Raw genomic sequence first — 26,239 nt, 5'->3', positions numbered from 1 at the left:
TGACCTTTTAAAAATGGAATCATGTGTCATTTCTATCAAATCCCTCCTTGGTTCTGACATCATGGTCTGTTGCAAAAACAACACGCTTATCTGTGGAGCACGGATGAAAGAGAGCTCCGAAAACAGGGACCACAACAAAGCCTGCTTCTTTCAACCCTTCTGAACCAATACACCAGGACCTGCCTTCGCCTCTCATCAGAATCTTACTCCCTATCTCAAAGCTACACTACTGCTGCCAGAAAAGTTGAGAAGTAGCAGAGATAACTGGCTCAGTGATGGATTAGGATAACCAGTTCACAGTCTCTGCTTCCTATAATTTATGTTGATAGTTTCAATCTCTTAGTTTATAACACAATTAAAAACTTGGCACTTCAGGACTTCCCTGGTGGCGCAGTGGTTAAGAATCCGCCTGCCAATGCAGGGGACATGTGTTAGAGTCCTGGTCCAGTAAGATCCCACATGCTGCAGAGCATTAAGCCCGTGCGCCACAACTACTGAGCCCACGTGCCACAACTACCGAAGCCCACGCGCCTAGAGCCCGTGCTCTGCAACAAGAGAAGCCACCGCAATGAGAAGCTCTCACACCGCAACGAAGAGTAGCCCCCGCTCGCCACAACTAGAGAAAGCCCATGCGCAGCAACGAAGACCCAACGCAGCCAAAAAAGAAAATTGGCACTTCATATAGTAAACCTTAAGTACTCTAGGTAAGAAGGTATTCTAGTAAGATGGTTAAATTCTTCATTTAGGAATTTTCAACTGAAGGAAAATACTGTTGTAAACAAACTGTGAGATAAACAGGGATACAAAAAACCATGTTTAATGATAAATCTGAATCACACATGCTTTAAAAATTAAAAAAGAACAAAGACGAAATTATGAAAAGAGGAATAATGAAGTCTATTACATTATGCACCAGTGAAGAAACAAAGTCACCAATGTAGGAAAAATTCTCAAGGGAATATGTTATAGAGGAAAAATATACTTTTATGACTGGACACCATCTGAGTTAGAAACAAAACCAAATTAAATTGTTTATTCCCCTGAAGAGAATGCTCTTAATCATTTTAAAGCTGACGTTTCTTTTCTCATAACTGGCTGAGCTGTTTTCATGAGTCAGAAATGAGCGAGTTCATCAACAGAAACCTGCCACAGAGACTGATGTAGCTGCAAGCATGAGCTAACCCCAAACAAAAAGAAAAGGATTTCCTGACTATGCCAAGATGTGATCACTGAAAAAAACCCAGAAACAGACTTGACCAAATATGACTATAATGAGAATACAAGAGAAATCATAGCTATCCAAATTGCTTTTGTTTCAAATGCAATAAACGAAAATTCCTAAATTATTAACAGGAAAAAGCAGAAATGTCTACACACTAAAAAAATTAATGTCTATTTTCACTTCTCACCTTAAAAAAATGTACCTAATTAAAAAAAAAAAAACAAAACCAGAAATCATCTTTAAGATAATTATGGGTTCAAAACCTTGGAAAGATGAAATCCTGTAGGGCCTTATCTCCTGAAGAAGCCCTGGATGTACTTAGATTCAGTATTTCAAGCAGCCTGAATGCTATGACAGCCTCTTGGGCTTCAAAGAATGCAGAACAGCAAAATCCCCTAGAATCATAAATGTAAAACCTATAATTATGGTTATTTAACAAAATGGTTTCTATTAAGATATTTGATGATGAAATTCCCATCCTCAGATGTCGGTGCCCAAATTTAAATCAGCCTTTACTCATGAGTAAATGTATCATAACTGTTATTTGATTAAATGTCAGTGACCATTAGGCTGGGTTTTTCAGTAAGAAGGCTTAAAGAAGGCATGCCACAGAGGGTGTGGAATGGATTACAAAGAGAGGAAGAAAGGAGAATTGTTTTAGTAACTGGTGATGTTAGGCAGTGCTTCACCTTACATGAAGTAACTACAAAAGTTTTAAAGAAACAAAGACCACTTGGGCAGCAAGAAAAATGGAAGATCAGAGGTGGTACAACGGGTGACCTCAAGTGAGGAAGACTCAGCACAGAAGAGCAGCATTGTTGAGTTTTAGGTATTGCTTTACTTGCTGATTCTTTCAACTGTGTGAGGTGGGAAGCTCAGCTATTACTATTATCACCATTGTACAGATGAAGACGCTGATGTCACTGACCCTCTGTGGCTTTTAAAAAACAACTTCTAATTTTGAAATAATTCAAATTTACAGAAAATTTACAAAAACAGTACAGAGAGTTCCTGTGTACTCTTCCCCCAGCCTCACCAGCCCAAAGACTTCTTGTCCCTTCTGATCTCAAAAGCCAAGCAGGGCCAGGTGCGTTCCGTTCTTGGATGAGTTTCTGTGGCTTTTCCTTAAGGTAAGGCACATTGCTAGAAAGAATTAAGACTGTTTCTTCAAAGCCAGTGCTCTTTCCACTACATCTTGACTTCTAGAACAAAATTCCTTCCTCAGATCTAAAATTTTCTGCCTGAATATAGATAGAATTATCCAAGTAAATTTTGCCCAAGTAAAATTATCCAAAGAATTCAACTGGAGATTGCTACTACATGTTATAACTCTAGACACCTATAAGATGTGCAATAATCTAAAAAATTCTACCCGAAATCCACTTTAGTGGCTCCGAAAACCCTAAAATTTGAGCTATGTGTGGCTTTGATAAGATTTAGAAATGCATTCTAACATAAGATATTTAACAAGATATTAGTGGACAAATGTTATGGAATTATCTTACATAGTGCCTTCTGAAGATACACTGTACATCTTCTGAGTCATTTTACTGAGAGATAGCAGTCAAAGTTAGAAAGATATCCCAATAACTTGATCTTTCATATATGTTGTAAATTCTTTGACCGGTTCTGATTGTAGTCACTATGAAAGGAAGAGGGTACCTAAACTATATTCCATTTGTATGTATATCCACGGGAATGTAGCTGTATTATACATTTTTATAAAGAAGGTTTTGTCGAAGACAGATACTGTTTCTTAAGCTCACATGTGCCGGGCACTGAACTAGGTACATTACATACGTTTTCACAAATCCTTCCCAACAGTTCTGAGATGTGCCTCCAGTTAAATAATCTGAGAATCAGAAACGTTAAGTAACTTGTCTAGGGTACTAACAAGGATACCCTAGACAAGATAAGGGATGGAACCATGATTTGAGTACTTAGGTCTGTCGGACCCCAAAGCTGATGCTCTGATCATAATACCATGCTTGGTAACAGATTTTAAAAAGCTGTCATTCTATAATAGACTTTGTACTCTTTTGTGATGACTGACATCCTTGATTAGGAAAATGATGCCAAGGAAACAAATACATTGGCTAAATACTTTGAGAACACGTAGAGAGAGAGAGAGAGAGAGAGAGAGAGAGAGAGAGAGAGAGAGAGAGAGAGAGAGAGTGTGTGTGTGTGTGTGTGTGTGTGTTTTGTTAGTTTGTAGGGTTTTTTTTTGTTTTAATAAATTTATTTATTTATTTATTGAATTTTTGGCTGCGTTGGGTCTTCGTTGCTGCACACAGGCTTTTCTCTAGTTGCGGCGAGCGGGGGCTACTCTTCATTGCAGTGCGCAGGCTGCTCACTGTGGTGGCTTCTCTCGTTGCAGAGCACGGGCTCTAGGTGCGTGGGCTTCAGTAGTTGTGGTACGTGGCACGCGGGCTCAGCAGTTGTGGCTCATGGGCTCTAGAGTGCAGGCTCAGTAGTTGCGACGCACGGGCTTAGTTGCTCTGTGGCATGTGCGATCTTCCCAGACCAGGTCTCGAATCTGTGTCCCCTGCATTGGCAGGCGGATTCCTAACCACTGCGCCACCAAGGAAGTCCAGTTTGTAGGTTTTAAGTGCGGAATGCACTGTAGTGACATAAGCATGTTCTCATCTGTCTTGGATGATTCTCTTCCAAAGAGTAAGAAGCAACAAGAAGGCTCCACGTGGGAGGATCAGGGTGAAAGTGAGGTGGGGAGAGCAGAATTTAATTAGCCAGTTAGAGAAGTCCAATAACGCTGATGATTACTGGGGTTTCATATTACAGGTTTCATAACCAGATTGCCCAAATGTTAGAGGTGAATTTTAAAAAAAAACAACACATAGACAACATTGAAATGAATGATGACATTTGTTAATGATGACCTTAACAAAATAACACATTAACATTCTTCATAGCACAAAAGCAGTCCTCTAGAGTTGTTTTATATTGGTGCTTTCCTTGTACATTAACAATATGATGAAATAAACAACAATTTGATTTATATACAACTTTTTTCTTTTTTAATTTTATTGAAGTATAGTTGATTTACAATGTTGTGTTAATTCTTTCTGTACAGCAAAATGATTCAAACATATATATATATACACACACACACATACATATACACACACACACACACACACATATATTCTTTTACATATTCTTTTCCATTATGGTTTGTCACAGGATACTGAATATAGTTCCTGGTGCTATACAACAGAACCTTGCTATTTATAAATTTATATACAATTTTTAAGTAGTACTCCTATTTACCACATCAGGTATCCCATAAGTATAGTTAAATGAAGCATATGCCTTGTTACGTTGCACACCCTCCTTTGCATAGTGTTCTTTAGAGAAGGTAGAAAAACACACAGGCCAGATGGTACTTATTTTCTACAGCCCAGTATATTAATTTCTTAAGTAGCAGGATGGATATTTTGAATAACAAACAAAAATATCTAAAATCAAATCCTTTCCTGTATTTTCCTCTGGAATCTAAGCAGGAAACATATTAATAAATGGTGAGTGATTTCTTCAACCTTTTGATGTTGGTAAGTTTTGATAAACAAAACTCTTGTAATTAATACGAGACTTAGGCTGAAACACATCAAGATATTAATGCTTGTCCTGTGGCTATGACAGTTCTTTGAAAATCACAGGCCACATGACAGAATATTCCTTCAATATGAAATACAGACTTAATTTGTCAATTATATTGGAATTAACAAAGGGGAAAAAATCAATGCCCTCAGTAAAAGACCCAGACCAGGTCTACCCTAAGAAACGAATTCCTTTCTAGAAGTATATTCTCAATTTTATCAACCTAGGGGTCTCATTCACAGGTTTTACTAGTTAAATATTTTTGGCTGAATACAGTATGATTACAAATTATAGCTTCTTAATCAAGACAGAAGTTTATTTTTCCTCATATATATGAATTCTGGAGACAAGTAGTTCAGGCTTAACATAACTGCTTGCTGACATCGTGAGAACTTCAGTCGCTTCCAGCATCTGTTCGGTCATTTCTAAGCTGTGGCTTTTTTTTCACCTTTTATTTATTTATGTATTTATGCATTCATTCATTCATTCCCCGTCACCCCCTCCCCTGCTTTACTGAGATACATTTGATGTAAAAAACTGTATAGGCTGCAGCTTTCCTTTCATTATGCAGAATGGCTTCTAAAGCTCCAGGTATCACATCTGTATAAAGTAGTCAAATATAGAAGATAAGAAAAAAGGCGTGCCCCTCCCCTTTTAAGAAAACTGACAGAAGTCCAATCGAATATTTGTACTTATATTTTATTGGCCACAACTCAGTGGTACGATTAAACCTAGCTGCAAGGTAAGAAGAGGGACGTTATACTTAGGATGGCAATATATCCAGCCACAAATCAGAGTTTTGTTACAAAGAAAGATGGAGAGGATGGATATTGGGTGACAAGCAGCTGTCTCCATCATGTTGGTGTAAGACGGAAGTATAAAAGTCATTACACATTTATGTGATCTATTATATTGATTTCTAGACCTGATTTTTAGTAGTCGGAGGGATCGTGAATGAGCTTAAGAGTGAGGATTCTCTCTTCTCACAATACTCACCAACATTTTTTAAAAATGCAACTTATTTTATATATTTTTTAACTTCAGGGAGTGCGTTCAGGGGATAAGGACAGGACAACATTAAGTCAAACAAATAACCAATAATGTTATCCTAACTCCAGAAAGACTGAGATGCTCTAGTTTAAAAAGAAATAGATTTACTTCCATTTACCTATTCACAATTAGGGATAGCATAAAACAATTCAGCAAAGGTGAGTGACTTGACAAGGGGCTTGACAAACAATTCACTCCAACGGGTACTTAAATGTCTTTTTTTTTTTTTTTTTTTTTTTTTGCTGTATGCAGGCCTCTCACTGTTGTGGCCTCTCCCGTTGAGGAGCACAGGCTCCAGACGCACAGGCTGAGCGGCCATGGCTCATGGGCCCAGCCGCTCCGCGGCATGTGGGATCTTCCCAGACCGGGGTACGAACCCGCGTCCCCTGCATCGGCAGGCGGACTGTCAACCACTGTGCCACAGGGAAGCCCACCATTTTTAATCTATGCATCTTACATAAATGTTGGCTGGCAGGATGGGGACATTGCTTTTTTTTTTTTTTTTTTTGGTGGTACGCGGGCCTCTCACTGTTGTGGCCTCTCCCGTTGCAGAGCACAGGCTCCGGACGCGCAGGTTCAGCGGCCATGGCTCACGGGCCCAGGCGCTACGCGGCATGTGGGATCTTCCCGGACCGGGGCATGAACCCGTGTCGCCTACATCGGCAGGCGGACTCTTAACCACCGCGCCACCAGGGAAGCCCGGACACTGCTTTTGACCTGTCCTATTTTAATGCTTTACTGGCATCCTAGATATAGCCAATGAAAAGCCACCCATCGCAAACTTCATCAATGAGAGACAGGATGACTGAAGCAGACTGGGAGTGGTGAGGGCTGAAGTGATCCTGAGAACAACAGAACTTGGAAGTAATAAAGGATATCTTGAGAGATGGATATAAATAAATGCAGAATGGATTTTAATGAAGATGCAGGCCATAATGACTGAAAAATACTGCTTCGTTTCTTAATGAAAAACTTAAAATTGCCAAAAAAGAAAAGAAGGGCAAACACCGTATACTTCTCAAGAAGTTCTCCTTTTATGCAGTTTTATTTTGATGATAAAAGATACAAACAGAAAGCAAATAAGATGGCATTCAAGATATATTTGAAGAGGAATGGATAGGGTACATTATAGGGTTAATACAATTCCAATTCAATCTCTATATATTCTAAATCAACAGTTCTTAATAGTAACTACTGAGTTTTAATCATAATCTAAAGCTCTGATATATATTCTTATATAATACTGAGATTCATTCTATTCCATCAGAAAATTACTAAAGTGACCACTGAAGAGAATGCTGACCTGGGAATCAGAAGACCTGTACTTTAGGTCTTGTTTTGCCTCTAACACAAAATGGGAATCTCTAGGTTAAGTTGCTTCATCTTACTGTGACTGAGCTCTCTCTTCTTTGTATAGAGCTGATGTTGTGTGGTTCTATGTGTATCCTGTACTTAGGGAAGTTCTGAAATCTTTAGAAATACTTCAGAGCCATAGTTCCTAAGATTGAAGAGATCAGACAAACTATTCAAGTCCACACAGGAAAACAGCCTCAGTCTATTTGCAGTGATTCTTATATAGAAGAAATATCACTGGGAGAAGCCATCAGGTTCCTAACTTCTGGGAAACGGCTACATATTTCAAAACTGAAAACGTGTGTGAACCACTTCACCTGTAGCAATGAGACAGCTATTTAACTACTGCACCAACTTTTGTTATGCTTCCCTTCTCTCACACAGAAGGGCACTGGATTTAGGAAATCAGGAGGCCTTGTAATACTGATAATTGAAGAGAGACTGTGGCATTCATAAGAATCTGTACTTTCATTATACATGGAGAAAGGAAAAGGAATTCTAGGTACACTTTTTCCAGCAAGTTAAAGGTTAGGGAGATCACTACCACTTATGGTTTCAAATACCTCCCCCTCAAGATGCTCTTACTGTAGTGAGTCAGGTCCAATATAAGAAACCTAAGATGTACTAATAAGCTTTGCAAAAAGTACAAGCCACTATGCAATTCATATGAAGGCTAAATAGTAAATCTACCTTTTTAAAATAAATAATATATATGTTGAAAGTTATTAGTTCTTTTTAGAGAAGTATATCTAAGAGACTACAATATTCAAAGGTATACAAATGTTCTTTGAAAATAAGAACAAAATTTTCAAATGGATATTTGATCACATAAACATAGATGAGCAGAAGGAAAGGGAAACCCTGTAATCAAATAAATTACTGTAGCCTAATACTTTTTCATTGTACTAGTCTATACGGAGTCACTTGTTAGATAAAACTAGACACTCTACAATATGAGAAAAGTCTTTGGTATTTTGATTGTAAGGAAATAACAGTGAGGCTTCAAAAATGTAGGCAAATGTAGTAGACACGTTTTAAACTTCCTTTAAGAAAGTTAATGTCTATTTTCCAACAGCTAACAGAGTAGATACCTTCTGTAGGTAGGAAATGTGAATATACCTTTGCATATTCCTTAAGAGAAGCATATCCTTTACCATTAACTGAAGAAAGAAAAAAATCCCTACCAAGTCCCTATTAAAAAGAAATCAGATTTGGTATGCCTGTGACACTTTAAAGAACATATTATGTGGGAAAACAAAATAAACATTTAACCTGGCAAATGAAAATGGATTTGGAGTTTCAACATATTTGGCAGACAGGTAGAATTAAATTCAAGTCAAGTATTCAGAGAAACTAATATAGTATTTAAATATTTGCTTAAGTAATATAGTATTTAAAATAACATATTTGAAGAAATGTTTTTGTTGAAATGTTTTACAGTTTTAAGTGAGGATATTTTTTATGAGAAAAGGCTTGACTGAAGAATATTTTACTTTTTTTGTCATTCTGTGAACTTCAGCGGGATTTTTATATTTACTCTTTCATTAGCCATTTTCTTTTAAGTCTAAGATAACTGGATAGTATCCCCTGTAGCTTTTAAAATGAAATTAGATTTAGATTAAGATAATCATTTTTGAAGTGAAATACTCATAGTCTCAAGGTCAACTCTACCATATGTGTGGGCACGCTGTAAATGATGAGCGGATGAATGGAGGGAAGGCTGGGTGCAGTAAGCACCTAACGTACTGGCTGCCAAGCGTTGCTGCCTCCATCACTACAAGGCTGTCCTACAAACCTCCACAGCAGAGAGGTTACAGCATGGCCCTGGCTTCCACGCACGCTGCCAGGCCCCAGCCTGGACACCCAACACAAACCGGGTCAATCAGATGTCATTTGCTGAGGTTTGAGATTGTTATCCCAGAGAGCTGGGTCTGCCTCTCTCTAGGTGAGGAAGCTAAGTTGGGAGCATCTGCTGGTGGAATATTATACAAGCAGTAAGTTGACAGCAAGAGAAAAATTAAGCCTATGCAGATAGAGAGAAGCAAGACATCAGAAACAGTGAACAAAACATTGATTTCATTGGTGTCTGAGTTGCAGTTCCTGAGGCTCATCTCTATTTCCATTTTTGGGTTGCTTAGAAGATACAGATCCTTACACAATAAATTTGTCTATGTGCAGAGCTAAATATTTTTCTAAACAACATATCAAATGGGTTATAAGTGAATGAATGAACAAATTTAGCTTGTCATCCCTAGCCTCTAAATGAATCCATGATGTTTGTACAGTCTGTACACCAATCACAGAAAGAACAGTGGTAACTCTTATTGAAGTGTAACTCCCATGACAACTTTGCATCACTACCCTGAAAAAAACTGACCTCTTTCCTATATGTAACCAACACTTTTTAAATTTAATAGCACACTGAATTAATATACCTCTTTAATTCACCATCAGGACATTGCCAATAGCTTGGACATAAATTATATAAAGTCCTAAATGCAATCATGAAGTCCTTCACTCAGTAGGAAATATGATCATCCTAAATAACCTTACAAAATGTCAGGTGGAGGTGCCAATTTTTTTTACTGGTCTCTAATACCAGTAGTTTTCTGTTTCCAGAGAAAACAAGCCAGATAAAACAGTTTCTAGAGATGATAAGCATCCTGTTGCACTGAAAACGTGGAACATGTAAAAATTCACTTTGAAAACTAAAATACAAAATCCTCCAACTTATATCCTGAAAGTTTGTTCTAAATTCGGACTGTATCTTCTCATAGAAATATTGTCTTAAATGGTGGGTAGATTCCCAAGTAATCTTACAAAAACCTCTTTAACACCCACATGCATCTGGACTATATCCAGTTTATGTTAAGGATCAGAAGAGGCATAATTAATTGAGAATTTTGTCCATGTCCAGTATTATGCAAAATTATAAAAACACAAAGTTGGCGTTTGACGTCTTCTCACTTTATTTCTGAAATCTCAACTTCCTAGCATATCTCTCTTGAATTTTCTCTTTCCTGCAAACATACAATATAGCACATTGCTTAATGTTTTCTACTCTTTAAATTTCTCTAAAGTTCAAAACTACTTTACCTATTCTCTTTGCTGATCTTTAAATGTCTTTAAAGAAAGACCCTTTCAGCTAATGATTAAGAGGTAAGCAATCTGATTCACGTCAGTATGTAAATAACTGAGTGTCCTTGGCCCTGCATGTGTTTTTAAAAATTTTGAAAGAAGAAACAGTAATCTCTTATCAACTATGGCTTTGAAAATTGTGGATTTAAGATAATGAGGTTTCACATTTTTAAAACAAATATGAAAAAATCTGTTATCTTTAAAATGTGTGATTCTGTTCAGACATTACCTGAAATGGCCAAAGAAAAGCAAAAGTAAAACAAATAACTTTCTTTGCCTTGAAGCTAGGGAGGCTAGTAATCATATACAATATAACTCAATGTCTTCCAGATACATTTTTCCAGGTTGGAAGAAATAGGACACTTTCCTGCTATTTTCCTTTTCCAGATAGTGCTGGTACCCATGAATTTTCCTTCCCAGCACTTTTGCTTTGTAACTGTGATCTTCGGCAAGTGCTTTAGGGTCCTCATTGCAAAAGGGGAATAATAACAGAATCGACCTCATGAGTAGACTGTGACGTGAGCTGATGTCTGTGTTAGGATTTAGAACAGTGTCTGGCACTGTGTGGCAGGTACCGCATAGGACTCTGTTGTTATTACTACTATGTCTACTTCTCTGGTATATTACAAGTTCTGTCAAGAAAACAACTGTATTGTGAACACTACTTTATGTCCCCACGATCTAGTACAGTAGCTGGCATAAAAAAATAAAATAGGGACTTCCCTGGCGGTCCAGTGGCTAAGACGCTGCACTCCCACTGCAGGGGGCATGGGTTTAATCCCTGGTCAGGGAACTAAGAACCCACATGCAGTGCAGTATGGCCAAACCAAACCAAACAAAACAAAACCCGAATTCATTTTTAAGGTTCATAAACTAAGACATATAGATTTATGATTCCTCAGAATTTAAAAATAACCATTGAAAGATTTAACTACAAGTTAATTCTGAAACTACAGTTTAAAAAAAATGAAAGGAAACGGGCAAGGAAGCAAAAAAAGCAGAGGAATACAGTAAGATAAAAACAAACTAAAAATAGAATTACCATATGATCCAGCAATCCCACTACTGGGCATATACCCAGAGTAAACCATAATTCAAAAAGACACATGCACCCCAATGTTCATTGCAGCACTATTTACAATAGCCAGGACATGGAAGCAACCTAAATGCCCATCGACAGACGAACGGACAAAGAAGTTGTGGTACATATATACAATGGAATATTATTCAGCCCTAAAAAGGAACGAAATTGAGTCATTTGTTGAGACGTGGATGGATCTAGAGACTGTCATACAGAGTGAAGTAAGTCAGAAAGAGAAAAACAAATATCGTATATTAACGCATGTATGTGGAACCTAGAGAAATGGTACAGATGAACCAGTTTGCAGGGCAGAAGATGAGACACAGATGTAGAGAACAAACGTATGGACACCAAGGGGGGAAAATCGTGGTGGGGTGGGGATGGTGGTGTGCTGAATTGGGCAATTGGGATTGACATGCATACACTGATGTGTATAAAATTGATGACTGATAAGAACCTGCAATACAAACAAACAAACAAAAAACAACTAATACTGAACTTTCTTTGGGTTATTTGTATGGAAATATGTTAATATAAATGTTTCAGACATCACATGAAAGTTCTAAAAATCTTACATGTTCTGGTATAATGTTTTAAGTCATAATTCTAGTTATTACTTTAAAATGTATATCTCAGAAATAACTAAATTTCCTTGTCAACTGCATTATAATGAACTTTCATCAAATCTTTAATCATGGTCATTTTTAAGTCTTTTGTCATTTACAGACAGTTCTGGGTGTACTCTGATGCTTTTGCAAAAATGTTCTTATAAAAGGGTTTCATCTTCAAGGAATTCACGGAAAAGACTGACAAGTACAGGTTTCTGGTAACTGACTATACTGCTGAACTGAAGTAATAAGCATTTTCAGAACTCTAATGGAAAACTGATGAATTCATAAAAGTGCTAACACAGATCAAGATGAAAAAAAATTAATTACATGGGACTGAGTGAACTGATGAGAATGATTATAATTTTTGTGACTTTGTTTGAATAATAAAAAAAAATTCCACAAGGACTCAGAGGCAAAAAATATACAAATCAATTTTCACTGCAAAGTAAAGGAGCTGTTACAGTGGAGGATTACTGGACTGAATGTCAATATTATGACATAGTATGAGTGTGTTTCGTGTTTGGTAATTTCAATCATTGTTGCTTTTGTTGTGGTCATCCATTTACAATGCTTGGTGTCAGTTTATTTATCTCTTGTAAAAATAAAATACAGTGTGTGTGTGAAAAAAAATTATAGGGAAAAGAAAAAGAAGTAAAAAAAAAAGAATCTGAAAAAGAATGGATATATGTATAACTGAATCACTTTGCTGAAACTAATACAACGTTTTAAATCAACTATATTGCAATATAAAATAAAAATTAAATTAAAAAAATAGTAAAAAGAAAAAACAACATATGTGCTATGTAAATAAAGGTAAATAGGGTAATGTCATCAATTGAAAGAAATTAAAGGAAATAATCTTAATATACTATTAACGACAGTTACATCCAAACTAATTGGTTCAGAAAGACTAACAGTAAAGATAGGTGAAGATATAGCAAGCCTGGTATTCACTGGACCAAGAGAACCAGTTTCTACTGATGAAGAGTCTATCAACAATGAAGAAAAACTCTTGAACTTCTCCCTCCTAATGTAGGAGAACTGGACTATATACAAGAAAAATGGTGGGACATTAAAGGTGATATTTACAAATACATCACAGCAATAAAAGGCTTACTTTTAAGAAAGAAGATGAAAAGCAAGGGAATACTATTAATAATAATGATCTAATAGATACATAAACATCTCCCTAGCCTGTCCATAAGTCATTTACAAAAAGTCGCAACATATTAGGATAGGATACCTAGTAAGTTCTAATGAATTCCTAACACTAAAAAGAATATAGCTAACAATCTGACTACTATGCAATAAAGCAACTAAAACACCCAATAGAGGCTGAAACAGACAAAACATCCAGCCTGGAAAATATATACCCATATATGTCAAATATTCTCCTACATAAATTAGGCTAAAGGGCAATTCTAGAGGATATTTACAAAACAGTATTTAAATCATAGAAGTATTATATATTGTTAAAATCTATGGGCTATAGCAAAAGCTATGCTAAGAAGAAACTTTACAACTTTAATATTTCCACTGTTAAACAAATTTTTCTATAAATAAACAATGAATACATTTGATTTTTCAAAAAAGTCTCTGTTCAATTATATCCTTAGTATAGTACCTAGAAAGGCAATTTCTGGATCAAAGGCATATAGAGTTTTTTTAATTAATGCGTTTGATAGAGATTGCTACACTTTTCTCCAGAAAGCTATGTATCAACTTATGCTCCCACTAGTATAGTCTATTTCTCCACACCCAAGTGAACATGAAATAATCCTAGGTACAATTTAAACAAAAACATTTTCTAGGTTAAATAACATGTGATTTCTGCACATCCCCCCCAACTTTGGTTTGGTTTCTGGGAAGGAAGAGGGTAGATTGAGAGATGAGGTTCAAGATTATTAAAGTGTATTAAAATGAGTTATAAATTTTCTTGCCTCAGAGAATCCACAATTCTTTGAATAACTCCTGAATATAACCAGCTGGCCTACAGTCATTAAATATGAAAGTACCCAAGTCCCACACAAGTGGATGGAAGGATTTAAAATAATACCAAGGGGTACTAGTAGAGGAATTTTTTAGAAGAGTTGATGAGTTTGAGATGACCGATAGCCCAAAGAAATAACATCCAGGCCATCAAGATATCTCATCACTCTTTGGTTACAATAAATTAAATGATGAGTTTCTATGAGTCACAGGAAAAGTTTAAGCAATATTTAATTATACAAATGATGTACTACATTTTCTACTTCAAAACTATATGATGGGGCTTCCCTGGTGGCGCAGTGGTTAAGAATCCGCCTGCCAATGCAGGGGACACGGGTTTGAGACCTGGTCCAGGAAGATCTCACATGCCGTAGAGCAACTAAGCCCATGAGTCACAACTACTGAGCCTGTGCTCTGGAGCCCGCGCGCCACAACTTACTGAAGCCTGCGTGCCCTAGAGCCCGTGGCTCCGCAGAAAAAGAAGCCACCGCAATGAGAAGCCTGCACACCGCAATGAAGAGTAGCCCCCACTCGCCGCAACTAGCGAAAGCCAGCATGCAGCAACGAAGACCCAATGCAGCCAAAAATAAATAAAAAACAAACAAACAAACAAAAAACATATGATGGATCATCAATAAGAACTGCTTAAGGGACCTCCCTGGCAGTCCAGTGGTTAAGACTCTGTGCTGTCAATGCAGGGGGCACGGGTTCAATCCCTGGTGGGAGAACTAAGAACCCGCATTCCCAGCCGCCCCCCCCCCCAAAAGAACTGTTTAAGAGGATGGGGGAAATTCCCAAAAATTTCACTTGAAGACTTTTTGTTTTTTTTTAAACTAAGAGTGATAACTGTCTTACATTAGGCTATTTTATTTTATTGATTTTAATGAACTTATTGTAGGGCTACAAGGAACAAGTCTTCCAAGATTCAGATATCTTCCCTGCTAAACCCAGATGGATAATAGAACTTTACACAGAGCTACCATCTAGGGAAAAAGGCTTCAATTCTTTCTTTCTTCCTCTTTCCTTCTCTCTCTCTCACTCTCTCTCTCTCTCTGTCTCCATCTCCCTCTCCCTCCCTCCCTCCCTCCCTCCCTCCCTCTCTTCTTAGTCCTCTTTCAGTCTCTCCCTCACTTGGATAATTTCTACAGATATAACAAAGGAATACAGAAGTATTTTGAGATATTTGTGTACATACTGAATTTTGGTAAATAAAGTCTAATTTTAAATTACTTAAAAGCTCTGATAGAGCTTTTATATAATAAGATATTTTTTCAAAATTAAAACAATTACCTCAGTGATTTTGGATTTTTCCACAGTGTGTCTTCCCAAAGGTGGCCACTTCTGTACTTACAGCTTCTCCATATTTGAGAGCAGGTCAATAAACCCACTATTAATGGCTGTCTTCTATTTAAGGTGCAGAATTACTACAAGAAATAGATGTCTTTTCTTCAAAGACTTTTGAAAGGACTTTTAAAATTTAAATTCTTTTCCCATATAGGCCATTACAAAGTATTGCGAAGAGTTCCCTGTGCTATACAGTAGGTCCTTATTAGTTATTTTATATACAGTAGTGTGTATATGTCAATCCCAAAAGAGTGGATATATGTACATGTATAACAGATCTACTTTGCTGTACACCTGAAACTAACACAACATTGTAAATCAACTATACTCCAATTAAAAAAAACAACAACTCCCCATGTGACTGGGAACCACTGATCTAAGCAAATGATATTAGACTCATCTGAGAGATGCAGCAGTTAACCATACTCAACATGAGGAATGATAAAGACCTATTCTGGTTGAGATTTTTTACAAAATTTTAATAGAATTAACATAATCTGTTGATTGATTTGTACAATGATGAGTGTCTAAGATATATTAAAATTTTCAAAAGAATGGAAACCAAAAGAATAAAAAATTTAAAAAGGGCGTTTAAAATAAGATTTAATAAATATTTTTAAAGAGTAGGATAAAATGCCCAAATTGTTATTATTTGGTCACTTTAAAATTAAATACCACACTTTAAAAAGTTCATTACATGGCTATGTTATTAACTGTGGGAGTATGGCAAAACACTTCCCTTTGTAACTGAATATAATAGCCAAAGTCGTGATGGTAAAAATGAATGATGAATGTAATATTAATTTGAATTAAATATTAAATTCAAGCCCACAGTCTTATCAATATAGTAGATGAGGCAGATAAATGCAAAAGTAACTTTTGTGAATCTGGTGATTTGTTGGTCAATTGTTCCTTAGTGTTAGAAGGACTGAGTGAAACAAGTTTCCTATTGTATGAAGTAGAATGAATGGAAATGCAAAATTTCCATGCCACAAAAAATTCAACAGTAACCTAAGGCATATGCAAATTCAAACTATTGACATTTTCTAAGTAGAAATCAACCAATAACTAAAAGAATTGTCCAGAGGAGATATTTAATGGATCAGAGAAGTGAATAAGCATATGTTATTATTTGAAGATGCTAAATCATAAGATCTTATAATAGCAAATACACAAGGAAAAGTGTATACCATTTACTGCCAAATGTTCTGAACTGGTAACTAGAGAGAATGAACCAATAGTCACATATGGTATTGATCCATTTGAAAAAAAAGTCTGCTAATTGAAATTAGAACTGATGCTCAGTATCAGCCTGTAGACAGATCCGGAACACTGCAGGTCAATACTGAAGCAGCGTGGTTAGGAGAACTTCTACAGCTAGAACTGTGGAAAAGCCACTACTCTAATTTGAGCAGGAAGTTATTCAAGCAATGAAAACTATTAGCAACTGGAAAGCACCTGTAAAAGATGTGTTGAAGAGCTCCTGACACAAAAATTTCATAAAGATCTATAGCTTTCTTTGTAATCCTACGTGAATCAGAAGAAAAGACTAACTTTATACACCCAGAAACTGCATTCTTTAAGCAAAAGAGAAAAGAAATTCAGATCATCCAAAGGATAGATTAATAATACTTGCATATATCACCTATTTTATTCACCATATTTGGACAAATATTTAATGAAAGTTTGTAATGTTCAAGGCACTGTGCTGGGTACAGAAGATATGAAAGTAAATAAAATAAGTCCATGCTTTCAAGGACCTTATTTAGTAAGTCAAACTAAGAAAAAAACTACTAGTTACAATCTATCACATACTAAAATATCAGAACTGAGATGCTGCCAGATAGAGAAAGCTCAGGGGAAGGGAAGAAAAGCTGAATGCCTATTTAGGGAACTATAAGTCCGAGGGGGTTCCTTAAATCGTGTGTGCTGGTGGTGGTTGTGTGTGTGTGTGTGTATGTGTGTGTACATGTGCCTTTTGGGAGGTAATATGGGAAAAGCGGGGGCAGCAGGAATGGTGGGAGATGAAAATGAAAAAGTCTGTTGGGGCCAGATCATGAAAGATGCATGAATAATGTGTTAAGGACTTAAGTTTCTACTGTAGAAAATGGAGTCATGAAAAGCAGAAACCTGGCAGCACCTGATCTGTCCTTCGGACCAATGTTTGTGAAAAGGAGATTTCCCAACAGACATCCACATGCAACAGATTACACGGATCACTAAATATTTACAGCTTACTCCAGAATTCTAAATGAGGAATACAATGAGCTAAGAATAAGTCTAATTGCATTAAGCAGCCTGATTTGCATGATTTCCCATACAGTGGTGAACAATAAGAGCTGATGTTAAGGCAGCAAATAAATGAAGGGATAGAGGGTAATTATCTATACCAAACAACTAATGATCTGTTAATGCCACAGAAGAAGTGATAGCGTTAAAAAGACAAAACTCTTTCCACAGAATAAATTTATTTTCATATTTAGAAGGACTAACTTGTTGCGATTAAACCAATAAGATAAAAAAAGGCCAGACTGTGTAACAACAATCTGCCCGCCTACTGTGGGGAATGTGGGTGAAGGAGAAAGAATCGGGAAACATAATCTACAAAATATTCAGGGAAAAAACATTTTGGTTATTACAACAGCCACAACTCGAGAACTACAAACATTAAATGTAAATTAGTGGTAAATCCTGTGGCGTTCTGAAATTCGATGATATTTTAAAACTCTTCCCCGCCAAGGTGTTTTATAAACAAGCTGGTGGAGTGATCTCTGCGAAAACCCCTTGAAATGTATCTTTTAAAAGAGAAGGGTTTCATTTTCAAAAGGACAAACTGAAATTATTTGAGAAAGAAAATATTGATTGATTCTATTAAAAACTTAACTGGACAGTATATTCAGATGTGCTAGTCGAATATCCACTTAGCAAGACTGAACAGTGCAGCGCAGTAAGGCCCACGCTGGCACATCAGCGCTGGGAGACACGGATGATCAGTGTGCAGTACTGGTGCATATCTTCACCCTGGAAAGGATTCTCTACTTTACTGAAGCTGAAACTCCTCGGTGGGGAAGGTGGAAGTGAATGGCAATCACTGTTCCTATGTTTTACTACCAAGGCCTGATTTAAAATATGCTGTCTCCATAACAAAAGCTACTTGTGGACGTCGGATCATAAGCCCTGATTTGGATTAAAGGAAATATGACTACTATGAGTACTGCTTCAATGCTGTTACAATGTATTTTACTCCTCAATAGACTAGGGAAAGGGCAGGGAGAAGAATCTTTTAAATTTCACCCACACTAAATAGTAAAAAATTCGAAATGGGTCTGAGGGTGGAAGACAAAAATGGAAGTGATGCTAAATATTTTATCATAAAGATGGTAGTTATTTGACTGATCTTGTTCTAAAATTTTTCTATAGCAAAGCATAACCCAAGAGACTGATTAAACTACTACCACCACCACCCAAGCACTTCTAGCTTCACACCTGGTATGTGGGGCACTCTGAGCAAAGCAGAAGTCTGACTCTACCCTCAGTTCACATGGTTAAGAGCCCAGAGTTCACATGGTTAAGAAAAGCCTAAAAGAATCCCTTGAGAACCATCTGTCAAATCTGATGTGTTAAGCTATAGAACGATAAGTACCTGGGTAAGAGTTAGGGAGTGTTCTATTTTTATAAGATCTGTAACTTACTTTTCATGTCATTAATTGAAAAATGTCTTCTTCAGATGTTTTATGGCAATGAATATACAGATCTCTACCATTACATAATCAGAAGGTGTGGATAAAAAGTAGTTTGATAGAGTTGGAAATCAGTTTCAGAGCTCCACATTACACCAAACTTTGGGTTCTCCTAAAGTCACGTAATACTCCCTGTTCTGCAGTTTCTAGGCCAGAAAAACATATACTAAATTACATTAATTCTGCTCTGTGTAGCTAGAATTACCAAAGGTTTTGGGTGGTATTTCTATTAATATTCCCTGAAGAATGATTTCATAGAGTATTTTTAAATGATCTGAACAGAAGTTACTTTCAAAAGAATAAAAGACATACTGATGTATTCTCTTGAATCTCTTTCAGAAACTAATCCTGACATATTACACTATTTCAGGTTTTAAAATGGAGCCTACTTCTCATTTTTCTGTTCTGTGCGCTCTTCAGCAAACCACACTGAAGTTAATTCTATGGACCTGTCTGAAGTTAATGATCAAAAATTTCTTGAAGATGTAATGTGCTTTACTTCAGGATAAACAAAATTTCAAATAAAATATCAAGTGAAATAGAATATACACGGCTCTATCACACAACCAATAACCCACCTAGAGGGTTCAAAATTCAAGATCAAATAGAGTAATAATAATAAAAATGGCAACCATTTATTGGGCTTGTATTCCCCTCACCAGAGTACTTAGTTACCTTTTGATTTGCCAGTTACTACTAAAGGATTGTGAGGGCAGAAACCATATTTTGTTTTTTTATAGTCATAACCTCAGGACCTAGAAATAGTGACTGATTTACAAAAGAAGCTCTAATAAATGCTGAATGAATTAAAGAGTGAAAGGATGGATGGATGGTTTGCCTGAATCCAAAGAAAATGATTTCCACTCATTCTAACATGCTGTCTCTTCGGGAAAACTTCCCAAAGATCTGAGCAGAGAGTCAAGATTGTGATGCACCACTCTCAATTCTTACACATAACACAGAGGTACTTTACACTTAAGAACCCTCGTGGCTGCCTTTCCAGCATCTATTCCTTCTTGCGAAAGCTTCAGGGATCCATGCTTTTACAGAGATTAACTGTACCCTCTTTGGAGATGGAGCATATGACTTAGGCTAAGCCAACCAGGGTATGTCATTCTATCAGCTGCTGTGGGTGGGATGGGTTTTGGAAGATACATACGTACACATGTACACGTGTAGGCATATATACACATGTAGGCATAGTATATGCATGTGTAAATATATACGCATATTTATATATACCATGACTGTACATATGTATATAAACTATATCTCTCTAGTCTATAAATTCTGCATTTCTTAATCCCATATATATGTATATTTTAAACTTTGTTTTGGGTTTCAGTTTTTTAACTCAATCTTTTCAATGTTTTTGGTATTTGTAAACATTTATCTTATTGGGATTAGCCTTTTTGTGATAAATCTTATCTAAGATATTATATCTCAACTCAGTCTTGAAGGCATTTTATTTTACTTTACTTTATAACTATAAAAACCATGACAGATAGAAAAGGGGAAGTGCTGAACTGTCACATTTCATAAACAGGAGAAGATGGAGAACTTCTATAGTCAGCCACCTCTCTCAACGAGGTTCCAGTCTACCTAGCTCCAAAAACTATAACGCTAGGACTCAAAACCCCCAGGGATCATAAGCTTGTTACACTTGGAGCATAACTGAATGGTATACCTGATTTCTGTGATCATTCAACCTTTACGAGAAACTTTGTATTTAAAAATCTATGACTAGTCACTTCGGGTTAGATTCAGATGACCACCTGGGATCTTACTCAACTTTCAGTCAATTAAACAATTTTTAGGCTGCCTTACATTTTATGTATTCCATTCTGCTTTTTCTCTAGATTCCAGGATTAGGCCTCTAACTTGAAAACACAAGATAAACAGTCACTGGGGATTTTCAGCACCCTACGCTGTTTACAGGCTGCTCTTTGGTGAGCTCTAATCTTTGTTCTCCTGTTTATTTTACCAGTTTGAGGGTTAGTCAGAAGGTAGAGAGCTCACCCAATTTTTTTAGGCGTTCCTTATTTACATCTTCTTCACAAAACCTAGCAGTTCAGTAGCCCAGATATTTTACTTGATTAATGACAAACTTGAGCTTCTCCAAGTGCCTTCACAGGAGAGCAGTAGGGTTTTAGGCAAGCTCTTCTGTGAGTGACCAGAGGTCCTCTGGTAAGAAAACACAAAGCTACCTGCAGGCTTTAGTGACCCTTCCTTGGCCTTTGGTTGACACAGTCACATTTAGTTGATTAGATCTCAAAAACTTAGAATGTGAGAAACAGGATCAACAGCAAACACACGTGGGTCACTCTGGGGTGGGTTTAGGGGGTCTGAGGGGTGGGTGGAGGGGAGTTGTGAGTACTTATATGTATTATGCTTATCATTTCCCTGCTTCTCTTTCCCAGTCCCTCAAATACACTAAAGCAATTCTGAACATTATTTAATCTTTACTTGATAATTTAGAAGGGTCTTCAGAGGTCATGGATCACAGATCTCTACTACACACACACCAAAGTGTTAAAAATTTGGTGCTGGAGAAAAACAAATGGGGTAAGCGTTAGTTAACTTAATATGATAATGGACTAGCAAGTAGAAGTGGATATAAAAATTCAGACATTTTTTATATTTCAAATCACATAATACTTAATGAAGTAAATTATGAGTAAAACACAAAGCCAGGCACACACAGAAATCAGCTGAAAACAATGGGAAAGAACTCAGTTTTTCATATGCTTGCTCGATATTTTGAGAAAAATCTAGGGTCCCAAGCGAGCTTGTGTCTATAAATTTTTTTCTCTTCTAAATTACATTTAAATAAAAAAAAAGAAAAAAGAAAAAAAAAAACCAATAACAAGCTTTGTTGGTAGGTCTATACCATTTTCATACATTCTAGGGGAGAAGGTAGTAAATAAAGTTTCTACAACTGTAAGTGATGCTTAGAGGAAAATTAAATCACTGAGTGATGCCAGGACTGATTATTCTACTGCACTTTAAAAGCAAGGGATTGCAGTCTGTGAGTCCAAAGTGGTTTCATATGGACTGCCACAGTTGTGGTTTACGCTTGAAACTATAACCTGTCAAATTAGAAGCAGGCAAGGCCTATGCTCTTAACGGTTCCATTTTTTACTGTCTATAGTTATGTCTACAAGTTCAGCATTTTTTTATCCAGTTTAAACTCTGTTATTTGGATGAACAGAATCTCAAACCTACTCTTTGTTATCTTGGTTAGAGATTTTAGTTATGATACAAAGCTTAGAGAAACTGCCAATCTAATTTTTATCGTATAGGTGAAGCTGACTTTTTTGTAACTATTTTTATCAACTATTGATATTTTATTATCCTGGTTACCACTATGTAATATACAATATAACTACAGGGAGAGAAATATAAACCACATAAGCTCCCAAGCTTTTTCTATCCTGCACTTCCAAATATTTTATTTACTTGAACTTGTACCTTACTGGCTCATCACTCTTCCAGGCCTACAGTAGCCTGCTATTATGAGCTCAGTGTTACAACATGCTCCATTTCTTCTCTTCTCCTTGACTGTGAAATGCCCTTCCGGGCAACAGGCGTGGTTGACAGAGATCTTCCTGTCAAAACTGAAAAGCTACTTGTTCAATTTTACTACTGTTTTCTGTAGAGTCCTTCTTTAATAAATTTTTCTTAATGCCCGTTTGTATAATATAAAAATGTTTAAAAAATAAAGCATAAACAATATTTGCTCTCTGTGTAATGCATCATAAGTGAAACCATGCCACAAAACAATCATATCCTGTTTAGGCCATAATGACATCAGAAATACATGTTTATCATCTGCTTTGGACAACTTAGCATGTTTTTGGCCCAAGGCGAACTAAAATCATTTGCAGTTGCCTCAAACCAAGATAACCACACATTTCTAAGGTAATTGATACCTAAGAAGAACATTGCCTTTAGATCACAGTTCATGATCTAAGCATACTAATTCTTTAAAGAAGGTGGTTAAATTTTATAAAGCATATATGTCTATTGGACTTCCTCCAAAATTTAACATGAAATAATTATATTTTTAGCATGCACAGAGACTATGATAAAGTCAGCACTTAGCACGATCTTTCGGAGCTCTGGAATTACCTCTCTTGACCAATTTAAAGAGAAGGGGAAAAATGGAGATTTGTTTTTTTACATGTAAAAGTATCATAAGAATAAGAATGATAAGAATAATGCCTTATATTTTAGAAGGCACTCAGATGAAATCAATCACTACTTTTATTTTTCCACAAGTATTTAAGGAAACCATTTTATGAATAGAAAGCTAAGGTAAATAGAAGGCATACAATTTTCATATTCATTGTTAAAACATACCCAGGGAATCCAAACACATGTCACTAACTGTGTTTTACAGTGGTATAAAGCATGGAATTGCCCTGGATCCTACCTTATCTGGTGAGTCCAACCAGAGGCTGCAACTACAGCTGGAAAAATAGCTCTTCACACTATATGCCAACGCAAAAGCAGTAAGGATTACCTTTGTCCACAAAGATAACTGGATGGTTTGGTACAAAAACTAAGTAAATATTTAATTATAAACTAGCTTCTATGGAATAAAATAGTTTCAGTAAAAGTAAGATCCAGAAGGAAGCTTAGGGAAACCTACTCATATTCAAAGGAGGAAACAAAGAAACAGAAAACTGAAGTTGTTTCCCAAAGTCAGCTATGAAGGCAGAGTTTAACATCCCTTCCAGGGTTACTCCACTACACAATGCTGCCTTCAGACATGAAACCACTGATTTGGACATTTCAGACCACATTTAAAGAACATAAGAATAGAACCAAATAGTATATGCACTGCAGTTATTCTATTACCCTAAAAAGGGAAGCATGTACTATACCTCCATTCTTTCTTGTTTAACTTCATCAATTTCATCATCTTCAAACATTGCCAAGAGTTCTCCTGTTTGGTCAATGGAGTTGAGAAAGTCTTGAGCGATTTTTTGTCTTTTGTTCGCATTATTACTGCCACTCAATTTGTCTTCATGAAGATAAGGGAAGGAAAAAAGAAATGTTCTTAAATAGGTTTACATCTGCCCCAATCATATGTATTGAATACTGCATATAAAATTCAGAACTGGAATTCTCTCATAATAATCTTCGTAAGGAGAATCCTTGTATCCAAAACAAAAGCATAAGTCATGCAGAATTAAATCATCTATTTACGTCATGAATAAGATTGAGAGAATAAAACCAAATGATCAATTAGCACAATAAGTGTGAATGGATTAAAATTCCTTACAAAAAAAAAAAAAAAAAGGAAAGACTCTCAGATTTGGAAAAAGAATCCTGCTACAGCAAGCCTAATTAAGAAAGTAAATAAAAACAAAGACATAAATAAAAAACATCAGGATTGAGACATGAAATTAAAAGAAGAAAATACTAGGTACACTACTGTGGCAATATATTTGAAACCTATGGGATGAGATCTTACTCTTTTTCTCATAAGAGATAAAACTACCATACTTATTTAAAAGCAAAACATAACTCTGAGAAGGTTACTGCAAAAAGTCAGGAAGGAATGTAATATTGCAAAAGGTAATTAATACAGTTTAATACACAAAAGTATCAGTGTGAATTAGTGAGGAAGAGCTACATTATTTTTTAATGTGACAAATTGTGTGCTCCTATACCAAATAAAGACAACCCAAACATCTTAGAGTGAAAAAAAGCCTGTCACTCCCTACTCCAATACAGCTTTGTTACCACCCACCTAAATTATGTTGCTACTATCAAATATATTATACATCTATATATTATAGACACAATATTACAATTATATATCTTGTTTTATACAATTGCTTTTAAATCTATTAAGAAAGGAAAATAAATAACACAATTCTATATTCTCTTATATTTACCTACATAATTACCTTTATAGATACTCTTTGTTGTGTGTGTGTGTGTGTGTGCGTGTGCGTGTGTGTGTGTGTGTGTGATGTGTGTAGGTGTGGATTCAAATTATTGTCTGGTACAACTTGCTTTCAGCCAGAATAACTTCCTTTAGTATTTTTTATATGGGTCTGCTAGCAAAAAAATTCTCCAGTTTTTGTGTATCTGAGAATATCTTTATTTTGCCTTCATTTCTGAAACACAGTTTTGCTGAACATGTTTCTTGACATATTTGTTGTTGACAGTTTTTCTTTTCAGCATTTGGAATACGTCATCCCACTGCTATCTGACCTGCATTGTTAATGAGAAGTCGGCTGTTAATATTGTTGAGGTTCCACTTTATTTGATGAGGTGGTTTTCTCTTGCCTTTCACGATTTTCTTTTTGTCTTCGTCTTTCAGCATTTCTACTAGAATGTGTCTGAGTATGGATTGCTATACGTTTATCCTACTTGGAGCTTGCTGAGCTGTTTGGATGTGATTAATAATTTTCACCAAAGTTGAGAAGTTTTCCATCGTTATTTCCTTGAATATTTTTTCTGCTCTTTTTTTCCTTCCCTTCTGTAGTCCCATTGCATACACTGGTTCACTTAATGGTGGCTCATATTTTTCTGAAACACTATTAATTTTTCTTCATTCTTTTTTCTATTTGTTCTTTAGACTATATAATCTTTAACAATCTGTCTTCAAGTTCACTGATTCTTCCTTCTGTCAGTTCAAAGTTACTATTGAGCCCCTCTACTGAATTTTTCATCTCAGTCATTGTACTTTTCAACCGCAGAATTTCCACTTGTTTCTATAATTTCTATCTCTTAATTGATATTCTCTATTTTTGAGACACAGTAACCACACCTTCCTTTTGTTATTTGCACATGGTTTCTTTTAGTTCTTTGAACACCATTTATAATAGCTAGTTTCTGTCTGCTAAGCCTAACATCTGGACCCCCTCGAAGGCAGTTTGTGTTGTCTGCTTATTCTTCCTGTTTTTATGGATCATACATATCTGTTTCTTTGAATGTCCAGTATTTTGTTGTTGTTGTTGAAAATGGACATTTTAGGTAATATATTGGAGCAACTCTAGCTAATAATTCCCTCTCCTCCCTGGGGCTTGTTGTTACTGTTTGCTTGTTTGGTTGTTTATTTGTTTAGTGACTT

At 36.1% G+C, this 26,239-nt stretch overlaps 1 protein-coding gene across 4 annotated transcripts in view; it reads right to left on the bottom strand.

The window, feature by feature from the left end:
- Window positions 1-26,239, bottom strand: part of SUPT3H (SPT3 homolog, SAGA and STAGA complex component) — a gene marked incomplete at its 3' end in the record, with an annotated part of 428,189 nt that overhangs the window by 115,707 nt on the left and 286,243 nt on the right. For all 4 annotated transcript variants that reach the window (XM_082664621.1, XM_082664620.1, XM_082664619.1 and 1 more), the window contains one exon: window positions 24,036-24,175. In XM_082664621.1, coding sequence (XP_082520747.1) covers window positions 24,036-24,175 — 140 coding nt within the window. The remainder of the gene's footprint in view (window positions 1-24,035; window positions 24,176-26,239) is intronic.

Source organism: Grampus griseus (genome assembly GCF_964374135.1).
Source record: "Grampus griseus genome assembly, chromosome: 10".
Classification (NCBI taxonomy): Eukaryota; Metazoa; Chordata; class Mammalia; order Artiodactyla; family Delphinidae; genus Grampus; species Grampus griseus.
The sequence above is the reverse complement of the archived record's forward strand: the minus strand, read 5'-3'. Positions and strand labels throughout refer to the sequence as shown.